A 14,845-nucleotide genomic window follows, 5' to 3' on the forward strand; every position below is an offset into this window, starting at 1 on the left:
CAAGATTTCTAAGTGGTTGATTTCTGTTCACATCCTCACTTAACATAGGTATTCCAGTTACTTTTGGTGTGTAACAAATAAGCACCAAATTTATAGGCTTAAATCAACCATGGTATTTTGTTCACAAATGTGGTCAGGAATTTGGAGAGGGCACAGCATGGATGGCTTGTCTCTTTCCAGGATATCTGGGGCCACATTGAGAAATCTTGAAGACTGTAGGTAGCTAGGAACTGCAGTCATCTGAAGGTTTGCTCATTCACATGTCTGGTGCCTGGGCTGGGATGGCTTGAAGACCGGGACTGCTGACTAGAGCAGCCACATGTGGCCTTTCTACATGGTTTGGCTCCCTTTCAGCATAATGGCCTCAGGCTAGTTGGACTTCTTACATGATGATTCAGGGCACCGGGCACAAGTATTCCATCAGACAAGGTAGAAGCTGTTTGCCTTTTATGATAACCTTGGAAGAAACATAGCATCTCTTCCATTTACTCCCTTGGTTGAAACCATCAGAAGCCAAGTAGATTCAAGGGGACAGCCTACTAATTGGTAGGAAGGTCATGTTGTAGAGAATATAGGATAGGAAATATTCTTGTGACTGTATTTGCGAAATAAAATTTGCCACAGTGAGTGATTCTGTAGAGGCTTAATTCACATAATATGAAATGAAATATATTCTATCGTTATCAAAGGTATTTCCTTGTAGTTGGGCTATTGTCACTGCGCTGCATTCAGCTAGTCACACACAATTTTCTTTGTGATGGGCCTTTTCTTTTCTTTTCCTAATGTTGTATTCTCTTACCTTGGGTTCATTAGCTGATAAAGCTGTTTTAATATTTAATCTATTCCCAGTTTCCAAATCATTTTCTCATGTGTCCATCAGTTCCTTGTAAGTGGTTAATTTAAAAGGCCTTTGAAGCATGACTGCATCTGGCTAAGGCAAATCTAAATGTCAATCTTGGAAGCATCCTGTGACATTCAGATGCTCTCCTTTTACCATACAGGACTTGCTTTTCTATCATGTGGTTTATCTTGTCAAAAAAAAGGGTATTAGGGCTCAGAAAATGACATGCCAAAGTATAGTTCTTTGGCATGCTGAGCACTTTGATCTAAAAGAAAAAAAAAAGGACTTAGACTCAAACCTCAGAACCAAAGACTTTCTAACCTCTTTTTCCTCCATCCAAGTTCAGGGTAGAACTCTATCTCTGAAGTTCCTTTATCTGAAGCTCCTCCAGAAAAAATACAATTGCTTTCCATCCCCTTCCTGAAATTTAGTTAACCAGAGATTATACTCATATTACAGGAAGGAAGACTGAGGAATGTCACCATGCCCAGACTTTTCATCTAGTCTTCTGAGGGCAGCTTTGAGAGATTACCGGGGAGACCTTATCTGCATAACAAGACAATCTTTGTTCAGAGTGAAGTTCCACCCTTCGCCTTCCCACCACGCCTTCCAGAGCTCAGAGAATCTTTGTCCCGGGCCATTTTCTGTTCTTTGGGCTCATTCAAGTTTCCTGAAAATCATTTACTACCCTTCAAAATTGCCTATACCCCCATCACTCTCACCTATAATGAGGGTGCTATGTAAGCTTCAGACATCTGGCCTTTCTTTGAGTCACATATTTTGTAAGGCTTCTGTGCTTATTATGCATGTTCATAAATTTATATGCTTTCTCTCCTGTTAATCTTTCTATGTCAGTTTATTTCAGCAAACCTTCAGAGGAAAGAAGGAAAGCTTTCCCTCCACTCCTACAAGGGCCAGAAATAGTGCCTTTCTCACTCAACATTTGTATGAATAGTATTGTTGAAAAAGCTGGTGTTCTAGGATCAGGCAGACTTCCTTTAATCCCAGTTGTCTCATTTTAATTGTGTGAAACTGAGAAAGTTTCTTAAAAATTATGGATTAGCTTCCTCATTTATAGAGTGAGGATAAAAATTCCTACTTTATAGAGTTATAATAAGGAAATAATCAGAGAAGCTTCCAATGGAGGGCCTAGTTTATCATAAGAATTCAGTAGTAGCTAATAATAAGAAAGATTACATCGACATTTTCTGTGCCCATAAATCCCTTTCAACATAATAAGTCTTGATCAGGCTTATGCACCGGATGTGCTGGTTTCACTGGATGAGTGTGGGAGAAAGTATCCACCCTAGGGATGGTTGTTGAATCTGTGGGTGGTGGCATGAAAAAGCTTACCTGAGAACAATGGTGAGTCAAACTCAACGATGAGCTTACTTCAGCATCCTACAGTTAACAGAGGGATGTTCTGTTCTTTTTGAGGTGTGCTCTGTCCCTACCTGGTTCTCCATTGATTGTGATTGGGTTGTTAAAAGAACAGTAAAAAAATAAAATTATATTCAAATGAAATGTCCCTTTGCCTGACCAACACAGCTCATTACACACCTCACTGTAAAACTATAAACATGTTTAGTAAAATGTATTAAAGTTTGGCAATGTATGCTATGTGAGAAGTAAAATACAAAAGGTAGGATAGAATTTTCCTCTTCTCTCTTTTGGGATTTCTCCACTTAAAATCTCTCTTTAATCTCTAATTATTGTCATAGTCATTATAAAGATGAAAAATGCTTATTGCATTATTTTAAATTGTGAGAAAGCTTTAATTGACCTATATTTATTGTTTCTCTGTGTGGCAGGTGGTGAAGTTTACCAAATCCTTTGAATTGATGTCCCCAAAGTGCAGTGCCGATGCTGAGAACAGGTAGGACTTGTGAGGTTCCTGTTTGTCTTTTGATGCTCTTTGGTTCTTGGTGTTGGCAGCATTGCATAATTCTTTGAGGATAGGAGTTGATTTTTCTCTATATTAGCACGTACAGCTAAATATCATCACTCATGCATTTCAGGGCTTAAATAAAAATTGTGTCTTAAAAATAAATACATATACATCTAGCTTGCAATCAGTTAAGGCCAAATTTTAGCACTTATAATAGGAGTAAAATGTTACCTTTAGCTTTGAGTCCTCCTTTTCCCTGAACCTTGTAATGTTTTGAAATAAATCTTAAAATACTCTGCTGATGTCTGAACTTCGAATCCAAGTTCTTTATGCAAGTTAGTATGGAGTAGCAATGGAACAAACCTCCTTTCTTTAAGCCAACGGTTTCAATTTTTCTTCACACCAAAGATTTGACTAAATCTGTTCATGAATAAAGTCAATTTTTAGATATTCCCTAACTATGCAGACAGCATAAATTTTTTGCTTTATTTTGGCCCTTTGTTTCTCTTCCTCACTCTTGTTTGCCTATATTTGGCCAATAATATCCTCTTGGGAGAAAAAAGGGTGAAAGTTTCCAGTAGTTCATGTTTTGTTCCTTTGGCATCTTTGAGGCTATAACAGGGTAAAAGTGAGGGTTGGGGACAATTGGCGAATTTCTCTTAGCTTTCCACTGCCCTGAATAACAGTTGGGCTGCTGCAAAGATTGATTCTCTTTACTTTGGTCACCTCTAGAAGAAGGGCTAAAAAATAATGAAATCGACCAAAATGCAGAGATACACAGAAAGACACATAAAAGTGTCCAGGACAGTATGATGATGATGACAATGATGACGATACTGGTAACAGTTAGAACTGTATGAGCAGCCTCCATTGAGTGCTATGTGTGCCGGGTACTATGCTAAATGCTTTCTTTGCATTTAATCACCCAAACAATCTTTTGAAGTAGGCATCACTTCCCCTGCATGACATTGAAGAAGACCAAGGTTCATCTAGTTTAAGTAACTTGCTCAGGGCCCTGCAACCAGTAAGTAGTGGCCACATCTAAGGACAAGATCACCCAGATAAAACTCTCCCAACCTCTGAACCTTGACCCCATTACCACACAAAATTTGAAATCTGGCCATTGATCTCATATAGTGAATATTTGTTGGGTTAATGTTTCCCAAATCTAGTTGATGAATTAAAATCAAGCTTGGAGAGTTTGGTAGACACTAAATTCTCAGGACACACACTGAGAGATTCTGATTCAACACTTCAAAAATGAAGTCCTGAAGATCTATATATTCAAAAGGCTCTCTGGGTAATACCTGTTTCAAGATGTACTATTCAAGAGTAATTTGAATTTTATATTTGTTATTGCTTTTAAGTTCAGGAAATAGACACCAATAAATTAAAATGAACACTTCATTTACTTTCCTTTTTATCAAGTGCATAAAGTTTAAAAGAGGCCTTTGTTACATACTGTATAATTCCATTTATAGAAAATTCTTGAAAAGGCAAAATTATAGGAACAGAAAGCATATTAGTAGTTTCGAGGACAACTACTAAGGGAGGGGTTGACTACAAAGGGATACAGGGGAATTTGGGGTCATGGTAGAACTGCTCTCTATCTTGCTTGTGGTGGTGGTTCTACAACTGCATTTGTTAAAACTTGCAGAACTGTATGCTAAAAAGGGTGAATTTTACTGTCTGCAAATTATACCTTGAAATGTAAATTAAAATGGGAAAAAGAGGGCTTTGGTAAGAGGTTTTTACATTAATGAAAAATGTATTTATATTCACATCTATATCCAGTGTCAGCTAATCTATACCTAACAAAGATATTTAGGCATGGAGGGTTACTAGTGATATACTCAGCAATTTTCCTAAATAGAATGTTGTAACATAGTATGAAATACGTTAGAAAAAAGATTCATTCATGCTGATTTCTTTAGCTAGTCATGATCTCGTGTAAGTTATATTTCTCATATATGGGGAAGAAAGCTTTATGGAGTTATTAAAACACAACCTTTGAAATCATAATGCTTCAATATTGTTATTTTTTTATATGGCTGAATATGTTCGTTCTCATGGTGACTTCAGAGTTAAATACTTCTGGCCTTTGGATTATTTTTAATGCTGAAAGAACTTCCATATCAAAATGAAATGACCCAAGGCCCAGACTGCCTTTGGCAAACTTTCTGATAATAAAAGAATGAGAGAAAGAGAGAAAGGTCAGATTTTCTTTAAAGAGACATTTGAAAAGTGCCTTTGAACTTTGACATTATGAGATAGTCCTCTTCATCATTCTATTTATGGCTTTTAAATTAATGTAGAATGTTCATTTATCTCAGAAGACCTTTCCTTCATTGCCCAGTAATTTTCCTTTTGTAGATGTGGGTTCCTTCAGTCGTTTGTTGGAAGTTAAAGAAATAAAGACAAGTGACTCTAGCATTTGCTTGAGCAGTGGCATGGAAGGGACATTGAAACAGACTATGAGTCTGCAAATCATAGCCTTTTCTCAACACATTGTGAATCTTTCATCATTTAACATCTCCACTATAGATAACATTCATTAGATACCCCAGTCTGCTGGACATCAGTCATAAGTATAATAGTACAGATTTTTAAAGATAATTTCTATGACTTCATGTAACTGTATTTAAGGGTACTATTTTAATTCTGATGAACTCTGGTTTGAGGCTTGCTGTTTTGGGGGAGGTTTTTTGCCTTTAAAAAATTATTATGGGTACATAATAGTTGTATATCTTTATAGGGTATGTGTGATGTTTTGATACAGGCACACAATGTGAATGAATCGTATCAGGGTAATTGAGATATCAGTCACCTCAGGCATTTAATGTTTCTTTGTGTTAGGAACATTCCAATTCCACTCTTTCAGTTATTTTAAAGTATACCCTAACTTACTGTTAATTATAGTCACTTTGTTGTGCTATCAAATATTGTTCATTCTATCTAATTATCTAAATATATTTCTGTACTTATTAACCATCCCCACTTTATCCCTCCTCCCGCCACCCTTCCCAGCCTCTGGTAACCATCATTCCACTCTCTGTTTCCATGAGATCAATTATTTATCATATTTAGCTCCGATATATGAATGAGAGCATGTGAGATTTGTCTTTCTGTGCTTGGCTTATTTCACCTAACATAATGTTCTCCAGTTCTATTCATGTTGCAAATGGCAGGATTTCATTCTTTTTGTGGCTATATAATATTCTATTGTGTATATGTGCCATAATTTCTTTATCCATTCATCTGCTGATGAACAATTAGGTTGATTCCAATTCTTGGCTATTGTGAAGAGTGCTGCAATAAACATGGGAGTGCAGATATCTTTTCGACATATTGAATTCCCCTCCTTTGGATATATACCCAGCATTGGGATTGCTGGGTCATAAAGCAGTTCTATTTTTAGTTTTTTGAGGAACCTCCCTACTGTTATGTATAGTGGTTGTGCTAATTTACATTCCCATCAACAGTGTACAAGGGTTTCTTTTTCTCCACATCCTCTCCAGCATTTGTTATTGTCTGACTTTTTGATAAAAAGCCATTTTAACTGGGGTGAGATGATATCTCATTGTAGTTTTGATTTGCATTTCTCTGATGACTAATGATGTTGAGCATGTTTTCATATACCTACCTGTTGGCCATTTGTATATCTTATTTTGAGAAATATTTATTCAGATCCTTTGCTCATTTTTAGTTGAATTATTTGATTTTTTCCTATCAAGTTGTTGGAGCTCCTTATATATTCTAGTTATTAATCCCTTGTCTGATGAGCATATATAATGAGAATATATGTAAATATATTCTCCCATTCTGTGTATTGTCTCTTCACTTTTTTGATTGTTTCCTTTGCTGTCCAGAAAATTTTTAGCTTGATGTGATCCCATTTGTCCAATTTTGCTTTGGTTGCCTGTGCTTTGGAGATATTACTCAAGAAGTCCTTTTCCAAACCAATGTCTTGAAGAATTTCCCCAAAGTTTTGTTTTAGTAGTTTCATAGTTTCAAGTCTTAGATTTAAGTCTTTAATCCATTTTGATTTGATTTTTTTATATGACAAGAGAAAAGGGTTGAGTTTCCTTCTTCTGCATATGGATATCCAGTTTTCCCAGCACCATTTATTAAAGGGATTGTTCTTTCCCCACTGTATGTTCTAGACACCTTTGTAGAAGATAAATTCACTATAGATGTGTGGATTTATTTCTGGGTTCTCTATTCTGTTCCACTGGTTTATGGGTATGTTTTTATGCCAGTACCTTTCTGTTTTGGTTACTCTAGCTCTGTAGTATAATTTGAAGTCAGGTAATGTGATTCCTCCAGTTTTGTTCTTTTTGCTCAGATTAGCTTTGGCTAATCTGAGTCTTTCGTGGTTCCATATAAATTTTAGGATGATTTTTTCTATTTTGTGAAGAATGTCATTGGTGTTTTGATGGGAATTGCATGGAATCTATAGATTGCTTTGGGTAGTATGCATATTTTAATAATATTGATCCTTCCAATCCATAGCATGGAATATCTTCCCCTTTTTTGTGTGTCTTCTTCAATTTCTTTCATCAACGTTTTATAGTTTTCATTATAGAGATCTTGCACTTCTTTGGTTAGGCTTATTCCTAAGTATCTTAGTTTATTTGTAGCTATTATAAATGAGATTACTTGATTTCTTTTTCTGATTGTTCACTGTTGGCATATAGAAATGGTACTGATTTTTGTATGTTGGGATTTTGTATCCTGCAACCTTACTGAATTTGTTTATCAGTTCTAGTCGTTTTTTTGCAGCATCTTTAGATTTCTCTAGACATAAGATCATATCATCTGCAAACAAGGATAATTTGACTTCTTCCTTTCCCATTTTGATGCTCTTTATTTCTTTCTCTTGTCTGATTGCATTGATAACCATTTAAGCTAAGAAATTTATAGACTTTTGTTGTGTCACAATATTTTAGTCTCTTTGATGATTTGTCCCAAGGTAACCAATAATTTTTTGTTATACCTGTATTTGCATAAACCCCGTAACTGAGAACAATTATACTCAGGAAGCTCTAAGTCTATGGGGAAACAGGAAATTCTTTATGGTTGGGATGGATGTTTGGACCAATGTGCCCCAAAAAGGCAAAGTTTCTTATTTAGTATTTGTTTAGGCTTCTGTGTGCCCTTCCTTGATCTGGAGGGTTTGAACTAAGGCCAATGTCCAGGAGCTTTTCCCCTATGTTCTATTTTAGGAGTTTTATAGCTTTTGGTCATATATTTAGGTATTTTATACTTTTGAGTTGATTTTTGTGTATGGTATAAGATAATAGTCCAATTTCATTCTTTTGCATGTGAAAATCCAGTTTTCCCAGCAATCCAACATCCTTTTGTACCATTCAACAAATACTCAACAAACTAGAAATAGAAGGGAACTTTCTCAACCTGATAGCATACATTTACAAAAAATCCACAACTAACATCATACTTAGTGGTAAAAGACTGAAACCTTTGCCCCTAACATCAGGAATGAGACAAGAATAATTGCTCTTTGTTTAACCACTTCTATTTAACATTGTACTGGAGGTTCTAGACAAAGCAATTAGGCAAAAAACAAACAGCATCCAGACTGGAAAGTGAGAAGTCAAATTATCTCTATTTGTAGATGACATGATCTTGTATACAGAAAATTTTAAGAAATCCACCAAAAAACTATTAGAGATAATAAATGAGTTCAACAAGGTTATAGGATACAAGATTGATATACAAAAATTAGTTGTATTTCTACACACTAACATTGGAGAAATACAAAATAAAATTAGAAAAACAACTTCAAAAGTGTAAGACTTTTACACTGAAAACTACAAAATGTTGAAAGAAATTAAAGAAGATCTAAACAAAGGAAAGACATCTTGTATACATGGATTGAAATATAATATTGTTAAGATTGCAATACTTTCCAAATTGATGGACAGATTCACTGAAATCCTAAAAAAAACTCAGCTATAATTTTTGACAAGATTGGCAAGCTGATCCTAAAATTAATATGGAAATATGAGAGACCCAGAATAGTTAAAGCAATCTTGAAGAAAAAGAACCAAGTGGAAGGACCCACACTCTCTGATTTTAAAACTTACTTCAAAGATAGAGTAATAAAGACAATGTTATACTGGCAGGAGGATAGACATATAGATCAATGGTATAGAATTGAAAGTCCGGAAATAAGCCCATATATTTATAGTCCATTGATTTTTTACAAGTGTGCCAAGACAATTAAATGGGGAAGGAATAGTCTTTTCAACAAATGGTGCTGGTACAACTGGCTATTCATGTACAAAGAAGGAAATTGGAAGCCCTGTCTCACAACATATACACACAAAAAGTTAACTGGAAGTGAATCAAAGACCTAGATGCAAGAGCTAAAATCATCAAACTCTTTGAAGAAAACATGGGCATGAGTATTCATGACCTTGGATTAAACAATGGTTTCTTAGATAAGACACCACAAAAGTGCAAGTGACAAAAGTAAAAAATTATAAATTAAACATCATCAAAAGTAAAACTTTTGTGTTTCAATGGCTACCATCGAGAAAGTGAGAAGACAACTCACAGAATGGGATACAATATACATAAGTCATAAATCTGATAAGGGCTTTGTATACAGAATATAAAGATAACTCTTACAGCTCAACAATAAAAATATAGTAAATATGTATATATGTATGTATATATACACATATATACATGGAGAGATTTATCAGTTCATGTAAATTTAGCTGTATGACATTCTATACTAATCTAGAATGTAAACTTTAAAACAAATAACCTTATTTTATAAATAAACTCCATGGCACTAGTTGGGTATGTGTCTAAGCCCCATTTGCATGGTGCTAATTATAAGAACTAAACATCAATAAAGGGGAGGAAGCATTTGTAATGAAGTTGGGTATTATCCAAATTCATCTTAATAAACTCCAGGAAACATTTCACAAGCATTTAATCTTCACTTCTTAAACATATGTAATTTTTGCCTTTTCTTTTTCATGGCTTTGAACATGAAGACTCAAATGAAAGACAAACCCTCTCATTACTCCTATTAATTTCAGACCAATGAGCTTGTCATTCTAGTAAAACTGTCACAGAGGAGAATGAAAGCTGTAAAAATGTTCCATGAGCAGCAAGGCACATGAATAAGTACTGAGATCAAGTATAGCAAAGTAGCTTATGTAGGTCAGCTGCCCCTTGGATCAATGCTATGCAGTAAACAACATTATAGCAACTCAGAAGCCTTAACAGTTGCTTTTTATGTTTGACTTACTTTTGTAGATCTCCTGTTTAACATGCTTTAGTTAATATTTTAACAAATTGTGTCTACTTCTCCTTTCTTGCTGTGTGTGTATGAGTATGCAGGACTTGTTGGGAAGTTGTGCTCTCAATCCAAAGATGTATGAATGTGACCATAGTGTCTTCACAGAGAGATGTGGTGGGGCTGCTTGAAACCTCTAGCAGGACAGAATCCTAACTGTGCTCTATTATCAGCAATTTTGCCAACTAGCACATTTTCTCTTTAGTACCTCTCCAAATCTCACAAAGATGCCACTGTCAGAAGCAGTTAGCATATTATCTCCTGCCTCATGAATTAAACAGTTAAACAGAGAATGTCTCACCTTGGTGTTTTTAATAGAAGAAAAATCTTTGTGATATAAGGAACTGATATTTATTGAAAGCTTTCCATGTGCCATGTGCTCTTCAACATTCTAGTATTGTAGCCTCAAAACAGCCCCACAAAGTGGGTTTTATTTCCCCTATATTCCATTATGGAAATTAAAAATCAGAGATATTAATATATTACCTGTAGTTTCACAGTTATTATAGGAAATGTTGGCCCAGGATTTTAAAAATACCACCCAGATTTGCTTGGCTGTGAAACCAAGCAGTTGTCACTATATGACACTAAATGGTAGACACCAACCACTCACAGCAATGCCATCTGACATTTTTCTAAGAGTAACAACTCCAAAGTGACACCAACTCCAAAGGGTGGTTAATCTCATCATTCTAATTGTACAACTTGAGGAAATGAGAGATAGAAAATGTGCTCTTTGGTTACCACATCTTAATTTCTGATAACAAAGAATGCTTAAAATGAGAGAAGAGTGTGATAAAGTGTCCTTAGGCAAGACCTTAAAGGCAAGTCCATTAACAGGTCATGATAAACTTTAAGAACTCCTGCAACTTAGAGCCGACTTCTACCACAGGGCAAGAGCTGACAGCCTGGTGCTGCTTGCTAATTACACTCTCTCCCATTACTTTTTATGACTAAGAGACTTGTCTGATAGCCTTCAAAGATCTACTGAAGCCATTAGGAGATTATTAAGGGCCCAGTCCTGGGTGTTTGAGACTCTCCTGCTGGGGTCCTGTCTTTGAGTCCCACTGGTATTGACTTAGTTTCTTAATCTCCTAATTAAAAGACAACTTCAAATAATGTTGCACAGCTGGAGGCTTCAGGAAGGGCCCCAGGGATAGACAGGCTTACCTGAGAAAAAAAAGTAAGGAATGGAGTTTCTTTGTGAGTCAAAGTTCAGACTAACCTCTAATCAATGAAACAAAATGTCAAATACTACCATATATAACCTGTAGATCAAAACTTGATTTTTGTTTGGAAAGCATAGAAAAGAAATATCTGTCTTAAATATTTCTTTGAGTTCCTGACTCTGCATCTCTCTGGGTTCCATCCTCACTGGGTAATAATACTCAAGCTGGCAGAAGGGCAATTGACAATCATTCCTTGGCAATGAGAAAATACATTGTGTCTGTGTTGAAACTTGTATTCTCACCCTAATGATCTATTTTTAGTTAATGGCCACAGTCTTCATTAATGATCATTAATTAACGTGTTAGTTCAGTCTTGAAAATGGCAAATTTGAAGTGCCTGGGGATAGCCAGGAGGAAGTCTCCAGAAAGTACTTGGATATATATACACAGGGAACTCAGGGCTCCAGGGGCCACTGATATAGGTGAGAGAGTTGTATTCGTGGACATGGTTTGGGAGACAAATTATGCTCATGGAAACACACAATGTATTGGTTGGCCTCTTCCACTGTAGCCTTATTAATGACTTCCACCATGTATCTCAGTATTAGCTCTACTACTCACTGTACCAGTACAGAAAACCCATACTTCTAAAGCTTTACTCACGGTGTAGTTTTGTCTGCATTGTTTTATATGTCCTTTCTCTGCCAGGTGAACTCTTATCCTCCAAAGACAGCTTAGACCAACTTCCTTTGTGAAGCGGTTCCCCAAATACCATTCTTAACACAAACAGAACTGGCCCTTCTTTTCTCTGTTCCCATGTCTAGCATATCCTTCCTTCAGGGCATTTGTCACACTCCATTGTCTCTGTTGTGAGCTCTCAGAGGGTCTGGCCTTTTAGCTTCTGCCCATACTCCTTTCTGTACAAGCAGGGGCTAGGCTGGGCTGACATCCATATACAGATGGGTTTCCATGTGCCAACTTCTTTCAGCAAAAAGGAAAAGACCCTTATCATTCACCTCATGCAAGATTCATCCCACTCCCATCCGGCACTTAGTAGAGACCCAGCCAATGGTCATTCCTGAAAGAGTGAAATCCTCCTGGGAGTTTCTAGGGAAGACATACAAGTAAACTCTTATGTTGAGAGCAGAAACATCAACACAGACATAGTCTAATGATTAACATTATTGTATTCAGATGTTTTGTCTTTTAATGTAGACTGTTTTTTTGGAGAAGTAACTCTGAAGATAGTCTTAAGTTTATTTTCACAGTTTTCTGTGCTTGAACCTTCAGCTAAGCTAGAATTTTCAGACAAATGAAGATGTTGAAGTCACTTCTCCTGGGGTATTTTGTCTTGTTTTTGTTTTGCTTGTATCGATTTCCCTCCTACATGGCTGCAACTTGTCAACCCTGAGGTTTATATCTACCTCACTGGCCCTCACTTAAGGGGCGGCCATATTTCAGGAATTATGTGTTTTCTATAATTGGGCAATTCTCTGTTATTCCTCCACAGTCAATATATTTGAGCTCATGAAACTCTCTTTGAAGTCATTTTGAATCTCACATTTGGAAACAAGACACTACTGAGGAAGGAGAATCTAAACTGCAGCCCTTTGCATGAAACTCACTGAAAAACCTACATCTTCCTATGCCCCTGGTTCTAGCAAAATAATAAGCTAAGGAATTTTTTTTACAACTAGCCTGTTATTTTAGAATGAATCCTGAACTTAAGGAAGTCTGCCTTTTAAGAGAGTTAAAATAAGCTATTAAGTAGTAGATTTTTACCTTTTAAAGAGGTTTCACTGAAATTTAGGTGTCACTTATATTTATTTTATTTTTCTCAGACCCTTATTTCAAGGATTTTTTTTTTTCTGTCTGCTGTTTTGCTTTTTTTTTCCCTTTAAGTCAGACTTTTTTTTTAATATCCCCACCGCAAGGGTCAAAATAGCATTATGACTTGAATGTAAGAAGCTAATAAACATGAACAAATGAATTAGTTTGTTTAAAAAAAAAACCCAAAACTCTGGAAACATTTGAATTATTTCTCAACTGAGCTTTGGTTTTTTAACAACAAATAAATGTAAAGAATTCTGTGCCACTTTTTCCTCTTGTGCATTGGAGTATAATAACTATCTTGGTAACACACATGCATACCCACCAGCACTCACATCAGACATTCGCTTGTATGCAGTGACTGATAGGGTCTTTTTCTTTTTGCTTAGAGAAGAAGTTGGCACATGAGTATCGACCTGTTTATGGATGGACAGCTAAGCCCTAGCTCCTACCTATACAGAGAGAGTATGAGAGGGTATGGGCAAAGGCTAAAGGAACTGTTTAAGGAGGAAATTTGTGACAATGGGGGCACAGGCAATATGGCGTTAGGGCCCAGAGATGAAAATGCTGCACAGAGTGTGGCAGAGAGTATTTTTCTCTCATTCCATGAAGCTTGGGCACCTTGGCATCCAGTGGCCAGCTGCCCTCAAGTGGCTTCTAAGCAGTGGGCTTCCACAAGAAGGCTTGAATAAAAAATAAGTCTCCCCAAAGACTGGAGGTTGAGAGAGGACTCAGAGGTCTCTGTGGTATTACAATTATGTACATGGCAAGTAAGAACCACTAAGTTGACATGAACTTATTTGTACCCACAATCTGGGATCAATCAAGTTATAGATGTATTTCCAAACTGCAGTGAATCTCTGTTGGTTCTGGCCCAAACTGAAATCTTAGTGTTGAATTAATTGGCTTTTGATATCTCTTGCTAGATTTTTTGGACTCAAGAAATTTGGTTACTTCAACTTTGGATATTAATTTCAGCTCCCCAAAACCCAGCAAAAAGGTGACCTATTGGGAATTATTAATCCTGACCTTTGTTGGTGGGAACAGGTCTAGAATGAAGGAGGTGGTCATCCCATTTCCATCCTGCTCAGACCCAGTGGGGCACTGTGTTCTGCACGAGCTTTCACATTCACAAGGACTATTAACATGCAGAGCTATGTCTAGGACTGGCACGGTGTGAAAATAAGGAAGGTGTGCCACAAGGGGAGTACTGAAGGACTGGGGATAGGTGGGAAAAGAACAATGTTAGGTGGACAATGCAGGGGACATGTTAATTACTGCTAAATATTTCAAGGGCTGTCATATTTCCAATCTCTCTTTGCTAAGCTCTTGCCCATCCTGAAAGACCCAGCTTAAAGGTTTTGACACTTGCTGGTAAAATCGGCTCCTTCCTTGGCTCCACCTATCCACCATTTCTCATCTTCCTCTCCATGACTCGTCTACCCAGACCCTTTCCCAGGGTCCTGCTGCAGCTCTGCTTCCCACTCTCCGTAGCACGCACTAGGTCAGCACTTTCCAAACTGTGTGATCACAGAACACTCTAAAAATTATAGTGTGGAATAAAGTATAAAGATAGCACAGAGTGGGCCAGGTGTGGTGGCTCACACCTGTAATCCTAGCGCTCTGGGAGGCCAAGGCAGGCGGATCGTTTGAGCTCAGGAGTTTGAGACCAGTCTGAGCAAGAGCGAGACCCTGTCTCTACTAAAAAAATAATAGAAAGAAATTAGCTGGACAACTAAAAATATACAGAGAAAATTAGCCGGGCATGGTGGCGCATGCCT

General features: G+C 36.8%; 1 protein-coding gene across 1 annotated transcript in view; it reads left to right on the forward strand.

The window, feature by feature from the left end:
- The window catches only part of PDE11A (phosphodiesterase 11A), a 332,704-nt gene that overhangs the window by 142,221 nt on the left and 175,638 nt on the right, over window positions 1-14,845 (forward strand). Inside the window, exon 5 of the mRNA XM_045559347.1 lies at window positions 2,653-2,717. Coding sequence (XP_045415303.1) covers window positions 2,653-2,717 — 65 coding nt within the window. The remainder of the gene's footprint in view (window positions 1-2,652; window positions 2,718-14,845) is intronic.

The sequence above is a fragment of the Lemur catta genome, chromosome 8 (genome assembly GCF_020740605.2).
Source record: "Lemur catta isolate mLemCat1 chromosome 8, mLemCat1.pri, whole genome shotgun sequence".
Taxonomy (NCBI): domain Eukaryota; kingdom Metazoa; phylum Chordata; class Mammalia; order Primates; family Lemuridae; genus Lemur; species Lemur catta.